The 19,933-nt window shown below is 34.6% G+C and overlaps 4 protein-coding genes across 4 annotated transcripts; all 4 read right to left on the reverse strand.

The window, feature by feature from the left end:
• Positions 1-5,310: 5,310 nt before the first annotated feature.
• On the reverse strand, positions 5,311-6,288 carry LOC148830600 (olfactory receptor 51F2-like). Its single transcript, XM_088921644.1, has one exon. The coding sequence runs from the start codon at positions 6,286-6,288 to the stop codon at positions 5,311-5,313; it is 978 nt and encodes a 325-aa protein (XP_088777770.1).
• A 3,142-nt stretch (positions 6,289-9,430) lies between these two features.
• LOC148830601 (olfactory receptor 51F2-like) lies at positions 9,431-10,408 on the reverse strand. The gene has a single exon (XM_088921719.1). It carries the CDS (start codon positions 10,406-10,408, stop codon positions 9,431-9,433), a length of 978 nt encoding a protein of 325 aa, XP_088777845.1.
• A 4,365-nt stretch (positions 10,409-14,773) lies between these two features.
• On the reverse strand, positions 14,774-15,802 carry LOC148830602 (olfactory receptor 1M1-like). Its single transcript, XM_088919948.1, has one exon. It carries the CDS (start codon positions 15,794-15,796, stop codon positions 14,774-14,776), a length of 1,023 nt encoding a protein of 340 aa, XP_088776074.1. The 5' UTR covers positions 15,797-15,802.
• A 2,195-nt stretch (positions 15,803-17,997) lies between these two features.
• LOC148830603 (olfactory receptor 1M1-like) lies at positions 17,998-19,182 on the reverse strand. Its single transcript, XM_088919949.1, has 2 exons — positions 19,174-19,182; positions 17,998-18,978 (listed from the first exon to the last, which is right to left on the reverse strand). The coding sequence occupies exon 2, from the start codon at positions 18,970-18,972 to the stop codon at positions 17,998-18,000; it is 975 nt and encodes a 324-aa protein (XP_088776075.1). The 5' UTR covers positions 18,973-18,978; positions 19,174-19,182.
• Between the last annotated feature and the right edge of the window lie 751 nt (positions 19,183-19,933).

Genomic DNA, 19,933 nt, shown 5'->3' on the forward strand with positions numbered 1-19,933 from the left:
CGGGGAAATGCGAACCCCGGTGGACCTGGTCTTCGGCCCGCCGCCTGGAGACGGGTCGGCACTGCCGGCTGGACTGGACTACGAGTGGGACCTGCGGCAGCGGATGGGGCGGGTGCACAGCTTTGCACGGACCCACCTGATTCAGGCGGGGGTCCGGCAGAAGCGGCACTACGACCTGCACTGCAGGGGGCCTGCCTTCCAGCCCGGGGACTCGGTTTGGGTGTACAACCCGCGACGCCGCAAAGGCCTCAGCCCTAAGCTGGCGCCGTTGTGGGAGGGGCCCGCTGAGGTACTCGGGGTTGTGGGCGAGGTCTGCTACCGTGTCCGGTTGCGAACACGGGGGAGAGTGGTGGTCCTGCACCGAGACCGCCTGGCCCCCTACCGGGCCCGGGAGGAGGAGTCGTGTGGGGAGGCTCTAGAGGAGCAGCCGGGGCTGGAGCCGGCCGATAGTGGGGCGTCCGTGGGTCGCCAGCCGTCACCGCGGCGCAGCGGCCGCTCACGCAGGGTTCCACAGCAGTTAGCCGAGTACGAGTACAGCTTGAGGGGGGTGTTCGACGTCGGCGAGACGCCAGACGCTTCAGGTGGGGGCAGTGTAACGCCCTCGCCTGGTGGTGAGGAGGAAGCGCCCCTAGGCGCTCGTAGTACCGCTGGGCATGCTGGGAGTGGTAGCCGGGGAGAGTCTGAGGGTCAGCACGATGACCAGCGGCTGACCCTACCTGTGTAAATAATGTCCTAGTAGTTCTAGTGCCCTGTGTAGTCTTATAAAAGTATAGCATGTTGTTAAGTAATTACCACCCTAAAGATGTGTACGTGTTCCTTCAGTCTTCTCATGTGCGTGTATATTCTGACTTTGGTTTTTGTGTGGTTGTTAATGAATAAAGCTAGCGCTTGGTTTGGTAATCGCGTCTCCACTGGTCCTTTATTCTGAAAAGAACCTGAAAACGCTACAATATATTTGAATTCCCAATTGATTCTGTATTCATAATATTTCTACATGTTAAAGTACTGCACAGATTATTTTTAAAATTTTTTAACCTATGACTTATTTAACCTACAGACTTATTTCTGTAGAAAATGAATATGTAATTTATATCCAATGTTAAATAAACAAGAAACATTTTACATTATGAATCTAATCATTTAAAGAAGTAAGAATGTGTTATATTCACCTAAAAGAGAAAGATAAAGTGAAGTTATCAGAATAAAGTAGCAGTTGTTTCTTAGTTCCCTAAAATGCCTCCATCTTGTTTACTGACAGTATTTTCTTTTTTGATATTCAGCACTATTATACTGTAACTCTAATGTTATATTGTTTTTCTATAATGTAATACTTTGTGCCTTATTAAAGTCAATAAGAAATATTGTTTTATAAGTATATACTGTATGAAAAACAATAATCAAATCCTTATCATTTTATGTATATATACTAAAAAACATCTGTGATGTACTGTAAATTGTACTGGTCTATTTGATTTCTTATCAAGTACAAAAGTATTAAAACATTTAATAATAATAATATTAATAAACTTTATTTTATATAGCACCTTTAAAGGTGGCTTCTCAAAGCGCTTTACAGAATGACAACAACAATAAATAAAAACAATACACAAGATAAAACACAATTACAATATACAGAGAAGACTGACTGGTGGTACTAAGAAAAGCAGAAGGGTGAAGAATGGAACCAGTTAAGTAAAGGCTTTTCTAGAGAAGAGGGTTTTGAGTCTGGATTTGAAGGAGTTAGAGAGGGTGACTCTCTGTCCTTGGGGAGAGAGTTCCAGAGCTTGGGGGCATAACAGGAGAATGGCCTGTCACCCATACAATGTAGACGGGCTTGGGGGACAGTAAGGAGACCAGAATTAGAAGAGCGAAGGTTGCGAGGTGGGGAGTAGGGCGATAATAGTTCAGACAGGTACTGAGGTGCCAATCCATGCAGAGCTTTATAGGTGAGCATAAGAATTTAAAGTCTACATGGAATTTGACCGGAAGCCAGTGCAAGGACTCCAGGATAGGAGTAATGTGATCATTTGCACTAGACCAGGTCAGGTTTCTGGCTTCTGAATTTTGGACATACTGCAGTTTGTTCAAAGTAGATTTAGATACCCCAGAGAGTAAAGCATTACAGTAGTCAATTCGAGAGAACACAAATGTGTTGATCAGCTTTTCAGCCACAGTTAGTGATAGCATAGGGTGTAGTCTACCGATATTTCTGAGGTGAAAAAAGATGTTTTGACAATATGCTTCACATGTGGGTCGAATGTTGAGCCAGAATCAAATATAACCCCAAGGTTTTTCTATTTAGACTGAAGCTCAAGTACAGAACCATCTACAAATAGGGTTACAGGACTGGCTTTACGAAGTTGATGGAGGGTGCCAATAAGCATGACTTCAGTCTTGTCACAGTTAAGATGAAGGAAATTTTGAGTCATCCAAATTTTTATGTCAGAGATGCAATTAGATAGAATAGAGACAGCCACATCAGTGTCATGTTTGGTATGAATGTATATTTGAGTATTGTCAGCGTAGAAATGAAACCTGGGGCCATGTGATCTTAAAAGCTAGCCAAATGGAAATATGTAAATGCTGAATGTCAAGGGGCCCAGTATTGAGCCCTGAGGAACACCAGACTTAACAAGACCAATTTCAGACCTATACCCATTAAGAGAGACAAAGTGACAGCGATCAGTGAGGTAAGATTTAAGTAAAATACCTGACAGTGTTCCAGAGAATATGAGTAAAAGTGACAAGAACCAAAAGCCTTTTATACATAAGATACCGTAGAGTGCAATTAGCCTGAGAATGCACTGTACAAGAGTTTTACCATGGCACTATCAGTGCTCCACAAAGAAAAAATAATGGCTCATTTAAATATACAGTAGGGATGTGTTTGTGAAAGCAGCACAGTAAATATTTTAAAGACATTTTATGCATTTTAACATGTACACTCTTTGGAATGAGAACTGTATTTCTCAACACATAGTACCTTTAAGAGCTTTATGAGCACACATATTTCTGTATATAACATACTTTTTGGATTATACTAACAGGAACCCCTTGAACAAATATTTATGTTTATTTGCATATTGTAACGCCCTCGCCTGGTGGTGAGGAGGAAGCGCCCCTAGGCGCTCATAGTACCGCTGGGCAGGCTGGGAGTTGTAGCAGGGGAGAGTCTGAGGGTCAGCACGATTACCAGCGGCTGACCCTACCTGTGTAAACAATGTCCTAGTAGTTCTAGTGCCCTGTGTAGTCTTATAAGTGTATAGCGTGTTGTTAAGTAATTACCACCCTAAAGATGTGTACGTGTTCCGTCAGTCTCCTCATGTGCGTGTATATCCTGTGTTTGGTTTTGTGGTTGTTAAAGAATAAAGCTATCGCTTGGTTTGTTAATCGCATCTCCACTGGTCCTTTGTTCTGAGAAGAACCTGTAAACGCTACAATATAATAGTTTAATTACAGGATAGACATAGAACTTTAATCACAAAACTAAAGTTATATTCTCCTGTCTTGTATTGTATGAATTTTAAGCAGCATATGTGCTTATGATTAGAGTATTAAATGTCCATTGTCCACAATATTTTAATGGAACTTGATGCATGATATTTCCAACAAATTGATTCATAGGACTATCTCTAAAGTCAATGAGGATTGTCTTGGCATGAAATTGTAACTTTGTAAATAGCTTTTTAGTTGCACAATTAAATTCTAATTAATTTGATGAGAAGACATTTTGCTACAAAATAATCTTTTTACTAATATATAATTACAATTACTAATCATAATGTAATATTTTATATTATATTCATATTTAAGTGTTTGTCATTCATTTGCCTGTCTGAGGAAATAACAGCCCTAACTATAACTATGTCAAGATTTAATTGGGTCTGGATGGATATTCATGGTTTTGGAGGAACACTGATCTTAGAATTTGTGCCATAGTGTAAACAAATGAGAACCACGTATGATGTGGGTGATAGAAAGCTAGACAGCAAACAAGTGGCAGTAGATCCAATCAAGTCTAGATCAGTTGGGATGTAAGTTCTATGTTGGGGAGTGGAGGACACTAGGTTGAATTGGAAAGAGCAGCCTAAGGTTATCTGCAAGATACTGGGAACCAGTGATACCACTTGCTAATGTTTTCTGCAACTGAATGGATGAAGACAGCTTACACGCAGATCCCCCCAAAACAGAAAAATCGTTAGCTAAAGCAAGGTATTGAGTCTGGTACCCTTGATAGACTGTGGAAGCTGGTGAGGTGGGGGAAGAATTGAGGACTGACACCGCACCAGATAGGTGCAAGTGGATGGGAAAATGGAGGTTGGGAACTTGTAGCTGTGTCAGCTGCGACTCTGACTGGTGCAGGCACCATTACAATCATTTGAATGTCACTATTATCGATGCTAATTATTTTTAACAATTATATAGCACATACAGTATGTAATGGTATGCCAGAGAATAGAATTCACAGGATAATACTTATTAGCACCAATAGATTCTTGGAGTGTAAAGGCTGTAAAAAGGATATGTTTTACCATTTCCAAAAATCTCCACATACAAAGAATATTTTAACAACTCACACACACATTCATAATGTATTCAGTATATCAAGAAAAATTAAATAATCAAATTACAATGTGTTGTGGTTGTAATGAATAGGAATAGGGTGCAAAGTTAATTATAGAAACATTTCAAAAGCAGGAGAAAAAGGTTTCATATGAAACCTACAAAGTTAGCAGAGGTAGAATGACAGTTCCAGCAGCACTGGAGAGAACTGCAGGATAACATGAGAATTAGCACAGGGAGAGACACTTGATGAATGATGTTAGTGGAGAGGAGTAGAATAAATAAGTGTGGGTCTATAGAATATGTATATAAAGAATTAGAAGGTAGGGAAACACAGAGAGATAGGTCCCAGGAAATGAAGATACTCTAAGTATAACAAAGAAGCCAGAACAGGCAGAGTGGTGAAACAGCATGGGAGGTACAGAACAGTGAACAGTGAATGTGAGGATATAAAAGGGAAGAAAATAATTAAAAAGTTCATAAAACTGATAAAAAAGAGAGCACACCCAGCTACATTCAAACAAATTAGCTATAAGTCATCAAAAACACAAGGAGGCACATCATAACATGTAAAAAAAATTACTATTTGTAATAGTGATCACATATTTTGGAATGTTCATACATTTGGAAACCCCATTTTACTCACTTGTAACTGCATGTACAGTACAGGAACATGCAATATGTAAAAACATAATGATGTTTCATGCATGCCAGTGTGCATAATTTACAATTTCCATTAAGATCTATTTATTGATCCTCCTTAAGTTTAACTACCTTGTTTCTTTTTTGAAGTTTTCTCACTGCTTTCATTACCTCCTCTGTTTTCATTGTGTAAATGATGGGGTTCATCATTGGTGGCATGGTGGAAGATAAGGATGTACTTATTATTCTGGTATTTGGGTCAATAGTGGTAAAGTTAGCTGCAATGTAGATGGCAGATATAGGAAGGTAAAACACTGCCACTAACATTAAATGGGAGGTGCAGGTTTTCACTGCCCTTAAACGTTCCTCCATTGATGCAATTCTTAACAATGCCAATATTATAGAAATGTAGGATGATAGAATAAGAGCCAGCGGGGCAACAAGTAAAATTGTGATGCTGATTTTTGCAATCACATTGTTGGGAGAATTGTCATTGCAGGACATACGATACATAGGTCCATGATCACAGAAATAACTATTTACCACAATTGATTTGCAGAATGATAGTCTGGTAGTGAAACCTACAAGAGATAATATTACTGCAGCTGCTAGAATCCATATTCCTGCTAAGATCTTAGTTATTCCTGCAGTAGTGATGATGATATGATATTTCAGAGGAAAGCAAATAGCAACAAATCTATCATATGCCAGTATGACAATGGTAAGTGACTGCAAAGAAGAAAAGAAGTGTACGAAAAACATATTGGCCAAGCAGGCTTCATATGTGATGAACTGGAAATCAAAGAGAAAGGTCTCAATCATTTTAGGAATAAGAGCCGTGCTGCCACACATATCAACTACAGCTAAATGAAAAACAGCAACATACTTTGGGGTGTGAAGGTTTTGCTCCATGTATATAATGAACATGATGAAAGAGTTTCCTAATACAGTTACAATGAAAACAAAACACAAGAAAATGTAATAGTACTTTGCATGAGGAATATTAGAAAATCCGTTGATATAAAAGAACTGAGGTCGAACAAATGAAACATTTTGAGGAAGTGTTGAATTCAAGGAACTCATTGCAAGATAGCTTTTCCCAGTTGTTGTCTCCATCCTGTAATTTAAAATTGTATTGAATTTTAAAATATGATCTGAACAAAGGTGTCATTAGAAGGAATTATTGAACTTAGGATAATTCATGGCAGACTTGTTTCTTCACAGCTATTTTCTCTATTCTGTAATTACAAAAAACATTATCAGATGTAATTGATTGTCAATATATAAAATGTGTGTGTGCATGAATGTTTCACTTTTACTCTTGGGACATCAACAATATAAGCACAGAGTGCTGTTAAAAATGGAGACGCCATTATCTTCCTCTTCTAATGAGGAAAAATGTTTCTAAGTAAACAAGTTGTAATTTCAATTAAAAATTGATTATCAGTTAACTGCATAGTTGTGATTAGGTTACTGCTATAGGATTTGTAGGATCAAGGGACACAGTAGAATTTTGGAGTCCCAGCTGTGTCTTAACATTGTGTTAATCAAACTTTAAGTTAATCTTTGATTTCCTTTATTATATATTATTAAGTGCATTAAAATAATTTAAAAAAAATAAATGTATATAACTGCATGTTTGCTAAATTAAGATTTTATAAAGTGTAGCAGTTTTTAAATTCAGAATTTAAAGTAATATGTATTGAAAATTGCTATTTAATTATAATAATATGTATTGATCTTATCTCCATTACTTAATTATGTTTCCATTAATTTAGTAAGTATAATATCTCTTAATATATAATATAAGCTCTAAATAATAAAATTTTAATCTATTTAATCTATTAGTGATCCCTAAAAATATACAATGTTTTGATGCTCATTATATACATAATAATAAATATGTATATTAGGTTTATATATTGTATGTTTTAAAGAAGTAAAATATTTACTGGTAATCTAGCATTTTATGCATGTTAACATTTTCTTCATATACACAAAACATACATACTATAATTGAATACAATTAATACAAAAGGTCTTTACTACTTTCCACAGTAGAGTTTATTTTGACAAAAGTAGCACTTTTTTCATTTTTAAATAACTTGTTTTTTCAATAGATGATTAGAATTTTAAAAGGAAATCATATTAAAGTGTTTATTATAAAGTATAGAAAACAACAAAGTCATACTCACCAAAAATATCTCTTGTAAATATAAATACACTGAAGATGAAATGTTGTTTTGAAAGATAGCATCATCATTTTTGCCTTAAGTCTAGGTTTCTGTCTTGCCTTCTGACATATTTATCTTTTTGGTATTCATATAAATGCTTATGACATTTTTATTCTTCCACTATTGTACTGTGTATAAGTATATGCAATTATAATTCATATCATTATAGTTTTAATATACAGTATATAGCAATACATACTGTACATCAAACAATAAAACAGTAATACAGTAGTATTTTAAATACTTACCACAGTATAACTATATGGATATACATGGCAAGACAAATTCAGCTTTTTGTGAAATGCTGTAGAATGTTGTATTTTATACTCTCCATTAATTTTCTTATGTTTTTCCTTTGTGTTTTTTATCAAAGAACAAAAGCATTAAAATATTTTTTTAAATGGCAATGCATCAAAAGCATATACCTACTGTAAAAGTGACATGAAACTTCGAGTTTTTATAAAGATGTAGATGGAAATTGCCATGGGAATGTACTGTAAGCAGTCTGTAGTATAAGGTAGTACAATTAGTGATCCCATAGAGAGAAACATGACTCATTTACAGTAATTGCATGGAAAAGTTTGCAATAGTAGCGATATTTTTACTTGCTTGTTTTACAGGTCAGATCAAATACTAATACAAAACGCCATAGGAAAGATACATTTACTTCTGAACTCAAAGCTTTATGACATCAAACTTTTTTGGATATGACATATTTTACAGGTGAAATTAGCAGGAAATTGCAAAACAAATATGTGTATGACATCAGCTTTACAGGGGGTCATAAAAGATTGATTATGTATGCTGAGTAGATTAAATTAATAGTGTTGCAAATAGGCAAACTCCTGTATATTTAACAATAATGGGCAATCTATTGAACTACTGCTTATTTGCCTTTGTCTGGGTATTTTTATTTTCTTCACTCTTTTTATTTTGTTGCTGACAGTTTCTAAGTATTTGTTTATAATCATGATTTTACAGTATAAAATTATGAGATGTTCAACATCTACCCAGAGCAGGGTTTCTCTGTCATTTATTCGCTAAAAATGAGAAACTTGGAACAACTCGAGGATGCAGACCTACCATCACAAATATGGAGACTAAACATACAGTACTTCTCTAAATGCCCATCCCTAAAAAACACTAATACAAGACCAAAGCTATTCACAACAACATTATTTTTAATTATATTTCATTTGTAATACATTACAACCAAATAAAAACATTTCAAATTCAAGGAATCAAGCAAAGCATTACTGTACATGACAGGGATACAAATTCAAAAGAAAAATTAGTATGAGTTATGGTATAGAGTACAGATGCAACTATTTTTAAAATAGTTTCCATGGGCTCCATCCTCTTGAAATGTCATTGCTGTCTAGTGTATCCGTAATTCTGAAGGAAATCCAGACTCACCACAGCAGTCCCATTTTAGCCAGTACTGACTTAGTCATAGCAAACACAAGAAGGCCCTTTATTACATGTTCACTAGGAATTACAACACCCAAGAATTAAGCGTACTGAAAGGACTTTGGAGTATGTAGTCAAGACTTTGCTTAATACACTTGGTCAAGGGCTAATCTCCTGGCCATAGGACTGGGACCCCCATGCAGAGTGAGGAGTGACCAAAGGGCAGCTGCAAAGGTGGAGATGAGGTGAAGGTGGGGACCAAAAAGAAGCATGAGAGAGAGAGAGAGAGAAGGGGATAAAGTACAGTATCTATAATGTTTTAAGTGAGGAAGTGATTGCGAATTACTGACAGCTGAGTCTGATTGAACTTGGCTGTTGTCATCCCTCCTGAACTTTCATGACCAATACAATATTAAAATTGCTTGTTTACTCTGAAATATTTTGGAATATGCTTAAATTTGGGAATCCCATTTGACCCACTTAATGCAAAGTTACATATATACAATATGTAAATATATAATGGCATGTTGCATGCATGCCAATTTCTATAATTTTCCATTTTCAAACCCAATATAATCTGTTTATTGATTCCTCCTAGGCTTTATTGTCTTGTTTCTTTTGCAAAGCTTTCTCACTGCTTTCATTACCTCCTCTGTTTTCATTGTGTAAATGATGGGGTTCATCATTGGTGGCATGGTGGAAGATAAGGATGTACTTATTATTCTGGTATTTGGGTCAATAGTGGTAAAGTTAGCTGCAATGTAGATGGCAGATATAGGAAGGTAAAACACTGCCACTAACATTAAATGGGAGGTGCAGGTTTTCACTGCCCTTAAACGTTCCTCCATTGATGCAATTCTTAACAATGCCAATATTATAGAAATGTAGGATGATAGAATAAGAGCCAGCGGGGCAACAAGTAAAATTGTGATGCTGATTTTTGCAATCACATTGTTGGGAGAATTGTCATTGCAGGACATACGATACATAGGTCCATGATCACAGAAATAACTATTTACCACAATTGATTTGCAGAATGATAGTCTGGTAGTGAAACCAACAGCTGCAATTGTGACTCCTGCTGCAAGAATCCATATTCCTGCTAATATTTCACCCATCCCAGCAATAGTAATGATGATGTGATATTTCAGAGGAAAACAAATTGCAACAAATCTGTCATATGCCAATACAACAATGGTAAGTGACTGCAAAGAAGTAAAGAAGTGTACGAAAAACATATTGGCCAAGCAGCCTTCATATGTGATGAACTGGGAATCAAAGAGAAAGGCCTCAATCATTTTAGGAATAAGAGCTGTGCTGCCAAACATGTCAACTACAGCTAAATGAAAAACAGCAACATACTTTGGGGTGTGAAGGCTTTGCTCTATGGAGATAATGAACATGATGAAAGAATTTCCTAATACAGTTACAATGAAAACAAAACACAAGAAAATATAATAGTACTTCACATGAGGAATGTTAGATAGGCCATTGATATAAAAGAACTGAGGTCGAACAAATGGAACATGTGGAACAACAGTTGAATTCAGGGAGCTCATGGTAAACTTGTTTCTTCACAGCTGGTTTTATCCTGTAATTGTAAAAGGCCATGTTGGATTCCTGACATGTTTGTCTTTAAAGCAAAAAGTCACCGTAAATATACAAGGATTATATTTAAATATATTAAATATTAAAGAAATATATTATATTTATTCTCATGGAAATGTACTATAAAATATACCTTTAAAAGAGAGGCTTGTATCAATTGTCCTGAAACTCACTAAAAGTACCCTTCATGCAAATGATTTTTAAAACATGTAACATGCAGGACACAATATTGGAAATAATTATGTGAACAAAGCAAATGTCAGTCATTATTGATCAGTACCTTTTGCATGAAAATGAAATATCTTGATGTACAAAGATTTTGGTTGTCGGGGAACCCTTCAGAGTATAGCACATTCATGCAAATTAAGTATAGGCATACTCACTTAACTGATGCTTTCGTAAAATTTTGAAAAATTGGTGAATACTGTGGCTCCTTCTCCAGTACAGATCTTGTGAATGATCTTGCTGCAGGTGCAAGAGTTAAAGGCTTCTTCAAGGACAATAATACATAATAAAACAATTACTATAATTAATTGTGGATTAACACATTTACTGAGCATGTACAGTACAAATGCATTGAAATCTTTGATAAGATGACATGAAACATAGGGCAAAGGTTTTTGTATCAAATATTAACTTCTGTACTGACAGGAAAGTGCCGATCCATTAGAAATGGCCTATCATGTGAACATTTGATAGATTTGCATCAAAATCATACTCCATTCCACATCAAATAAGGGATAAATAAGGGACCCATTAGGTGTATTCAAGTCTCTCCTGACTTTTTTGACTGTTTTGTCATCTGTATTTGTTTTGTAATATTGTGATATCTATGTCTTATGTCATGTATAGCTCTCTCAGAGGACTGCTTTAAAATAGACTATATAATATAAAGTTATATTATTATTATTCAACCAAAGACAAATCATGTATTGAGTAAAATTATATTTGCTAAAATAATAATTTGTAGGTTCTAGTACAGCTTGAAAATAATTTCTCTTTCTATGCTCTGTTTGACCTTTGGGCTTTGTTAATGAATGACATCTTAGCATGTAAATATAATCCTGTAATAGGTAGCAATAGATTCTTACATGAAACCTTTTAGCCTACAATTCATTTTTTAACCATTTCTTTTAATTCAGAGTAACAGTGGAGCTAGAGACTATCTTGGCAAGCAACAGAAGCAAGGCAGGTTACACCATGGATGGGACATCAGTCCGTCATAGAGCAAACACACAGACACACACACATGCACTCACAGACCTAGGACCAATTTTCTTAGAAGCCACCCACAGTACCAATATGTTTTTGGATTTTGGGAGGAAACTGGGGCACCCACAGGAAACTCACACAAAAACAAGGGAAACATACTGTACAAATTCCATGCACCCCAAGTAAGGAATTGAACCCAGTTCCCCAGTGCAGCAAGGCAGCAATGCTGTCTGCTGTTCCTCCATTCTGCACTTAACCTACAATAAGTTGCATTATATATTGCCTTAATATGAGTGAATAACACAATAAGTTATTCACTACATATCCATAAATCTAAAAGACAATAAACTATTAAAGTATAAACTATAAACTATTAAGTAAAATATTGAAGATTTTAGTAGAGGGTCTCATTAACATTGTGGTTCTGCATAACAAAAGAAAAACAGATTACGAAGAATAATCCAAAAAGTCAAAGGCTTTTTCATAGCAATCCATATATATATACTGTATGTGCGTGTGTGTTTGATTTTAGGACATTTAAGACTATATTCATAGAAAATCAAAAACAATAACAATATACTCCTTATACAGTACTTACCAAAATTTTATCAAATGCATATACTATACAGTTTGAAGGCTCCCTCTGAGGTTCTAGGTCATTTTTCCAATATGTCTTCATATATATACATAATAATGCAAAGGAACAAGTAATAGGTTTATTTCAAGCTGAAAAGAGAAGAGAGAAAACACAACGTTTCGGCTGTGAAGCCTTCTTCAGGTGTGCGTAATAATAATTATTTTGCTTTTGTAAGCTTGTAAGTATTTCCTTTGAGGTGTCTGTCTCTAAGAAAAGCCTATAGCCTTTTATAAATATTGGTGTGATACTCCAGCAGTATGCAAAGGGGATTCCACATGGAGTGCTCTGTACAGTGACACCAGCAGCACTCCTGAGGGAGAACTGGCTTACACAGAACAATGAGTGGTTATGAGAGATACAGTATAGGATTGTTTTCTTATTAATGTTAAAAATATGACAACAAATAAAATGCTTAGAGGTGTTCAAAAAGTGTTTGTCTTTGCTTACAGCTTTTGCAAGAGATATCACAACCACAACTACAGTACAAGGCTTTTTATTACTCTTTACAGAATCTGGCTTAAGGGCTGCATGCTTTTAGGCTTATTTTGCAAATTACAGTCAGTGAAAAAAAATTGGAGATCTATAGAAATATTTTATAGGACAGTGAACAATTAATTTTAATGAAATTTCTGGAGACATTCTACCAAATGTCTTTAAGATAAAAAATAAGGTCTACAGTATGTATCATTAATGTAGACTTTAAGTTCTGGTATTTAAGTAGGCTTATGTTAATATAAACCTAATTTTGTAAGTTTAAATTTATGTATTTAATTGATCAAACCTGTATTTGTTTCTTTCATCTATGGTATAAAGTGGCATTATGTCAATTATCGTAGAGCTGTCAATTTTATTTTGTCTTCTTCTATGCAGTCAGTATTGAACACATTTTATAACCCATTTGCAAAATAGTATATTTAAAAGCATCTTTTTTAAGCAAGAGAAGTACAGTATCATCACAAGACAAATTAATTTTACAAAATTTATGAGATCATGAAAAAAACAACCGACAACATTCTTAATAATGATTTTTAAGGTCTTTATTTCTTTTTTTTAGTATATAACAATGCATTAGAATTAAAATATTATTATTATTATTATTATTATTATTATTATTATTATTTGAAGAATCCAACAAAAACTCCATCAGTCTACTGTATCTGTCATCAGCATATTGCATATTGCTTATTGACCCACCTGAACTACTATTGCTTATTGATGGTATGTTTTCTAAGCAACCTGGAAATCAGGATGAATTAAGTGAGACATCTTGCATGGCACCCAGTCCGTCACACGGTGCACACAGGTTAGAGGGTTATAAGACTTGCCACTTTGCCATGCAGCTTTTTGTGTTTTTAATTTGGGACAGACTGGAAGAGAGGGGCACACTTTGGTGATTTGCTCTTGAATCCTGGGTTCAATTCCAAAATGGGGAATGTTTTATTATGATATATGCATATGTGTTATGTTCGCAGGTATGTGTCATGCTATGTTTGCAGAATTTCTCCAGCTATCCAATTTACAGGCTCCCAAAGACAGGCAGCCTAGACTAAGTGGTGTCTCTAAAAAATGTCCTCATATGAGTGTGCCCTGTGATGGACTGGCATCTCTTCCAAGGTAAAGTCCTGCCTAGCAACACAGTGCTTCCCAGGATGCCATGATCTTTATCAGGAACAAACGGCTCTTTAAAAATAAAAAAGTCTATTTGGATAGAGAATGATTAAATTCTATTACACAACACATTAAATTAGAAAGGTGTGAGGCTGTAGATAACATTAGAAAGCTGTAAACAGAAAACACAGGTATTGCATACACAATCTGACAATGACAACATTCAACCTACAAGGAGCTTCACCCCCTTGTAGGTTGAAAAAGAGCAACAAAAATTAAAATTATATTTAATTTTTCATATCAGGTGGAGCACATACTGAATACATCTGCTGCCCAGAAGCGGATTACTAATCTCCACTTAAGTGTTTGGGCACAGTTCTGATTGTGGTTATTAGAACATGCTTATTAGGTCTAATGCTTCAGCCACTCTAAAAGAAAATTATGTTAACCCAGAAGTTTTACTGGATGACAACAGTGCTCCAGGCACTTTTGCAGTTATTCTCTTTTAAACATTCACTACATACCACTGTTTACATACTGTAGATTGATTATTTACCGCTATTCTGTGTCCAATTCTTGCAAATATAGACAATGTAACCTAAAGTATCATTATTGATAAAAGAAACAAGTTGTCTTGTTCTGCTATTTTTTGTTATTTTCCAGTCATTACATTTACTGTATATTGCCAGGTAAACTGTATCTATAACTTAGTGTGGTAGGTAGAAATGATCTGTGTCACATCTGCTGTATATCACACGTGTATCAGTGTTGTATATATCTATTTTAATTTCCAAAATGTTAGCAGATAAGTTATATCTGGTCACCTTATCCTGGTAACTAGAAATCATGCATAACACATCTACATCACATGTATTAATGTTGGGTTATTTTTATGTCTATTTCCAAAATACCAGCAATTCCTACAAGTGATTGTTTTTCTTTTGTAAAGCTTCTTGATTGCCTTCATAATCTCCTCTGTTTTTAAGGTATAAATAATAGGGTTTAACATTGGTGGAATGGCAGAAGACAAGGACGAATTTAATATCCTGGTATTTGGGTGTATAGAGGAGGTTATTGCAGCAATATATGTGGCAGATACTGGGAGGTAAAACATAGCCACTAATACTAAATGGGAGGTGCAGGTTTTCATGGCCTTCAAACGACCCTCCTTTGTTGCAATTTTTAACAAAGCAAATATTATACACACATAAGACAGAAGAATAAGAACTAGAGGAGCAAAAAGAACCATTGTGATACAGATTTTTGCCATAATGGAATTTGGATAATTGTCATTGCAGGCAAGACGATACAGTGGTCCATGATCACAGAAAAAGCTGTTTATCACAGTAGATTCACAGAAAGACAACCTATTTATTAAAGCCACTGTTACTGATATTATTACTGCTGTAAAAACCCATGTTACAGCTATAATCAGAGCCATTCCATTTTTACTAATAATGATGTGATATTTTAATGGAAAACAGATAGCAACAAACCTGTCATAAGACAATATAACAAGAGTGAGAGACTGCATGGTAGTAAAGGAGTGCACAAAAAACATATTGGCCAAACAGGCTTCATACGTGATGAACTGAGAATCAAACAGAAAGGTATCAATCATCTTAGGAATAAGAGCTGTGCTGCCACACATATCAACTACAGCTAAATTAAAAACAACCACATACTTTGGGGTGTGAAGACTTTGCTCCATGTATATAATGAGCATGATGAAAGAGTTTGCTAACACAGTTACACAATAAACACAGCAAAAGAAAATATAATAATAACTCACATATGGAAGGTTAGAAAACCCACTAATATAAAAGAACAGAGGTCGAACAAATGGAACAGTTGAAGACACTGTTGAGTTCAGTGAGCTCATGGCAGACTTGTTAATTGTTGTGGATGGACCTGCAATTATAAAATCATTATTATTTTTTGTTTCCATGCAATTTAAAAAATAATCTGAAAATGCATAACAAATGTGTTCCTTTCCACTAGCCTGAGTCTTTGCAAACTGATGTACTGCTATTCATTCTGATGCGTGCTGATGGGTGCTAGTAGAAAGCAGCACATTACTGAACTAGAAAATAACTAACTTTTTTACTAAATTAAATTTAACTTACGTACTGAGTACTGTAGTTGACATATGATTTCATGATGTGGTTTAAAGACTTAGAGTGGTATTGAGAAAAAAATGCACAAAAAACGCAATTATAAAATGATGTTAGCTTGTGTTATTGCCAATGAAGTGCTTTATGTAGCAAGTTTTGGAATTGCAACAATTCCCATTCACTGTATGCTAATTCTTCACATAATATAAAATTACTCCTGACATTTATAGATTTATTTAAATCCGAAAGGAACTCAATTATGTTTAGCATAGTTATAAATACAAATCACAATTACTAGCACTTTCAATTAGTGTATATTATTTTTTAATTCGTAAAAAATAGTTTTCTTAAACTTAATCAAGAATGAAATAATAAGTTATTTAAATTAGAATAATAGATTTTAAATATTCACAATTCAGTTCCCAGGACTGACAAAACTTGTCTCTGTTTATAGGATAAGTGGAAAGAGAAAGAAAAAAATAATATAGCAATAATTTACAACTTTTGGATTATCTTTGATTTAATTTTAGAAATTTGTTTTCTTTTTTGGATCAGCTTTTCGGTAGTATAATTTCTTTAATCTATAAAATATATTTTAAGGCAGTATATGACAGTTCAAAACTCTAAAGGTATGCTTTTAAAATACTCACTCAGATATCGATTTATCATGTAGAAATAAGTCTGGTCTTGCCCATGTGTTGTATGATATTGGGGCTGATTCTCCTTGTTATTTTCGCCTTGAAAGAAAACTTGTGAAGAGCAATGTGCTTTTATGGACAGTAACTATTTCAGTTACTTAAGAATGGACAGAAAAAAGGTATTGTTTGTTTGTGAAAGTGATGCTGTACAGTGCAGGTGACCTGGGAATTTAGCACTGATTAATCCCAACTGATACCCCCTGGAGAAAAGGTAGAATTTAGTTATTGATGTTGTCATAATTGCTTGGGTGTTACAAATGTGAATCTTTCTGCTGACAATTTTGAAAGAGAGTTCAAATGGGTTAATGAGTTGTGTCATAATCAACACAATGACAGAAGTGGCCAACAAAAGTAAATCAGATTAATTTGATAACTGCCATTCAATAACAAGAATTTAAAAATATCTATTGTAGAATTTGCTGGCCTACAATACATCTTATGTAGATGATGTGTGAAGAATAAATCCTGACAATAAATATAACTGATCTCAACCTGTTTGTGATTGCATCCTTGACTTAACATATTTAATATATAAATGTCTTTTGGAACTCTTTCCATTGGTTTAAACAAAGTATCTTCTTTTTCTAATGTAACTGCTTAAATTCGTGTTTTTATTGTATTGTACCATAATTTTGTATTTCATTATATGTGTCTGTATTATCCTACAGTCATGCAAGTGAGTGAATGACCATAGCAGACTCATATAGCATACTGTTTGAGCCCTATTGCAGAATTGCTGAGAAATAAAAACAGATACTGCTCACAGTCTGAAAATCATTACATTTAACTTACAATGAGTGTCTCTTCTTCTGGCTTGAGAAAGAGCCACAAAGTTATATAGTGTTTTATATTTCATTATCAAGCAGATAGCAACTTTGTGCTTGCAACTTTGTGTGCATGTAATGTCCAGAAACAGATCAGTGACCCAGTACAATTCTGGTTGCTGTTAGAACATGCTGTTAGTTTTTATACTTTTCACACCTCAAATACAATATACAAATCATTTAACACAGAAATGGGGTTTATGGATGAAAGGATGACAGTAGAGCTCCAGGCAATCTTTTAGTTATTTCCTTTAAAAGACTGATTTTTCACCTCTGAAATTCAAGTTGGTGCACTATTCAGCATTCTGGTAACTTTTCTGTGTAGATGTTATTTTCTGGCCATTCCATTTACTTTCAGAATTAAGATATTTCTGGTCAACTTAGTCTGGTAACTACAAATGATCTGCATTATCCCTGTATCACATGTGTATTTGTACTGCTGTATTTTTATATACAATTCCAAAATGTTAGCATTTTTCTCTTGTACAATTTCTTAATTGCTTGCATAATCTCCTCGGTTTTTAAGGTATAAATAATAGGGTTTAACATTGGTGGAATGGCAGAAGACAAGGACGAATTTATTATCCTGGCATTTGGGTGTATAGAGGAGGATATTGCAGCAATATATGTGGCAGATACTGGGAGGTAAAACATAGCCACTAATACTAAATGGGAGGTGCAGGTTTTCATGGCCTTCAAACGACCCTCCTTTGTTGCAATTTTTAACAAAGCAAATATTATACACACATAAGACAGAAGAATAAGAACTAGAGGAGCAAAAAGAACCATTGTGATACAGATTTTTGCCATAATGGAATTTGGATAATTGTCATTGCAGGCAAGATGATACAGTGGTCCATGATCACAGAAAAAGCTTTTTATCACAGTAGATTCACAGAAAGACAATCTATTTATTAAAGCCACTGTTACTGATATTATTACAGCTGTAAAAACCCATGTTATTGCTATAATCAGAGCCATCCCATTTTTGCTAATAATGATGTGATATTTTAATGGAAAACAGATTGCAACAAACCTGTCATAAGACAACACAACAAGAGTGAGAGACTGCATGGTAGAAAAGAAAAAGACAAAAAACATATTGGCCAAGCAGGCTTCATAGGCGATGAACTGAGAATCAAACAGAAAGCTATGAATCATTTTAGGAATAAGAGCTGTGCTGGCACCCACATCAACTACAGCTAAATTAAAAACAGCCACATACTTGGGGGTGTGAAGACTTTGCTCCATGTATATAATGAGCATGATGAAAGAGTTTGCTAACACAGTTACACAATAAACACAGCAAAAGAAAATATAATAATAACTCACATATGGAAGGTTAGAAAACCCACTAATATAAAAGAACAGAGGTCGAACAAATGGAACAGTTGAAGACACTGTTGAGTTCAGTGAGCTCATGGCAGACTTGTTAATTGTTGTGGATGGACCTGCAATTATAAGATCATTATTATTTTTGGTTTCATGCAATTAAAAAAATAATAATCTAGAAGTGCAAAATAAATATTTAGTCTTTGAAAATTGATGGACTGATACTCAGCAAGATACCTGTCTTGCTGGACTAGGAAGCACAGCATTACCGAATTAGAATAAGTAAAATACTTTTTTTTTTACATTTAACTGACATGTCAAGTATTGTGATATGATTTCATAGTTTAAAGGCTTGAGTGATATTAAAAACTGACCTTGCAAAATACAGGTAGCATAAGTAATTTATAATAAGATGTTATGGCAGTGTTCTCAATGAAGAGCTTTATGAAGGAAGTTTTGCATAACACTATTCAATTGCAACAATCCCCAAAAATGTATGATAATTCTTAATATAATATAAAATTATTTCCTATTATTTATAGTTAATAAAATCTGAAAGGATCATGGAGCTCTTTACATTTATTTATCAGTCTGTATTTATAAATACAAATCACATTTACATTTACACTTTCAATTCGCCTATATTATTTTTTCTTAATTTGTAAAAAAAATGTCTTAAACTAGACCATGAATAAAATATTTGATTATTAAAATTATAGTAATAAAAATGAAATACTTACAATTCAGTTCTCATAACTGCCAAAAATGATGGAAGAATAGAAAGAGAATGAAAAAAGGTAATATTACAATAATCTGGATTTTCTATAATTTAATTGAAGAAACATATTTCCTTTTTTGGAACCAACTTTTTAGTAGTATCATTTCTTCGATCTACAGTATCTTATATACTTTAAGGCAATATTTAACAGTTTAAAACTCTAAAAATATACATTTACTCTATAATACTTACACAGATATGGCTTTATTATGAAGATTTAACTCTGGTCTTACCCATGTGTTTTATGATATCGGAGTTTGTTTCCCCTTAAAG

This window comes from Atractosteus spatula, chromosome 7 (assembly GCF_055471065.1).
Source record: "Atractosteus spatula isolate fAtrSpa1 chromosome 7, fAtrSpa1.hap1, whole genome shotgun sequence".
In the NCBI taxonomy this organism is placed as follows: Eukaryota; Metazoa; Chordata; class Actinopteri; order Semionotiformes; family Lepisosteidae; genus Atractosteus; species Atractosteus spatula.

Excerpts from the sequence above, each read along its gene's own strand:
- LOC148830600 (XM_088921644.1), bottom strand. The coding sequence starts at position 6,288 with ATGAGTTCCTTGAATTCAACACTTCCTCAAAATGTTTCATTTGTTCGA.
- LOC148830601 (XM_088921719.1), bottom strand. The coding sequence starts at position 10,408 with ATGAGCTCCCTGAATTCAACTGTTGTTCCACATGTTCCATTTGTTCGA.
- LOC148830602 (XM_088919948.1), bottom strand. The coding sequence starts at position 15,796 with ATGAGCTCACTGAACTCAACAGTGTCTTCAACTGTTCCATTTGTTCGA.
- LOC148830603 (XM_088919949.1), bottom strand. The coding sequence starts at position 18,972 with ATGAGCTCACTGAACTCAACAGTGTCTTCAACTGTTCCATTTGTTCGA.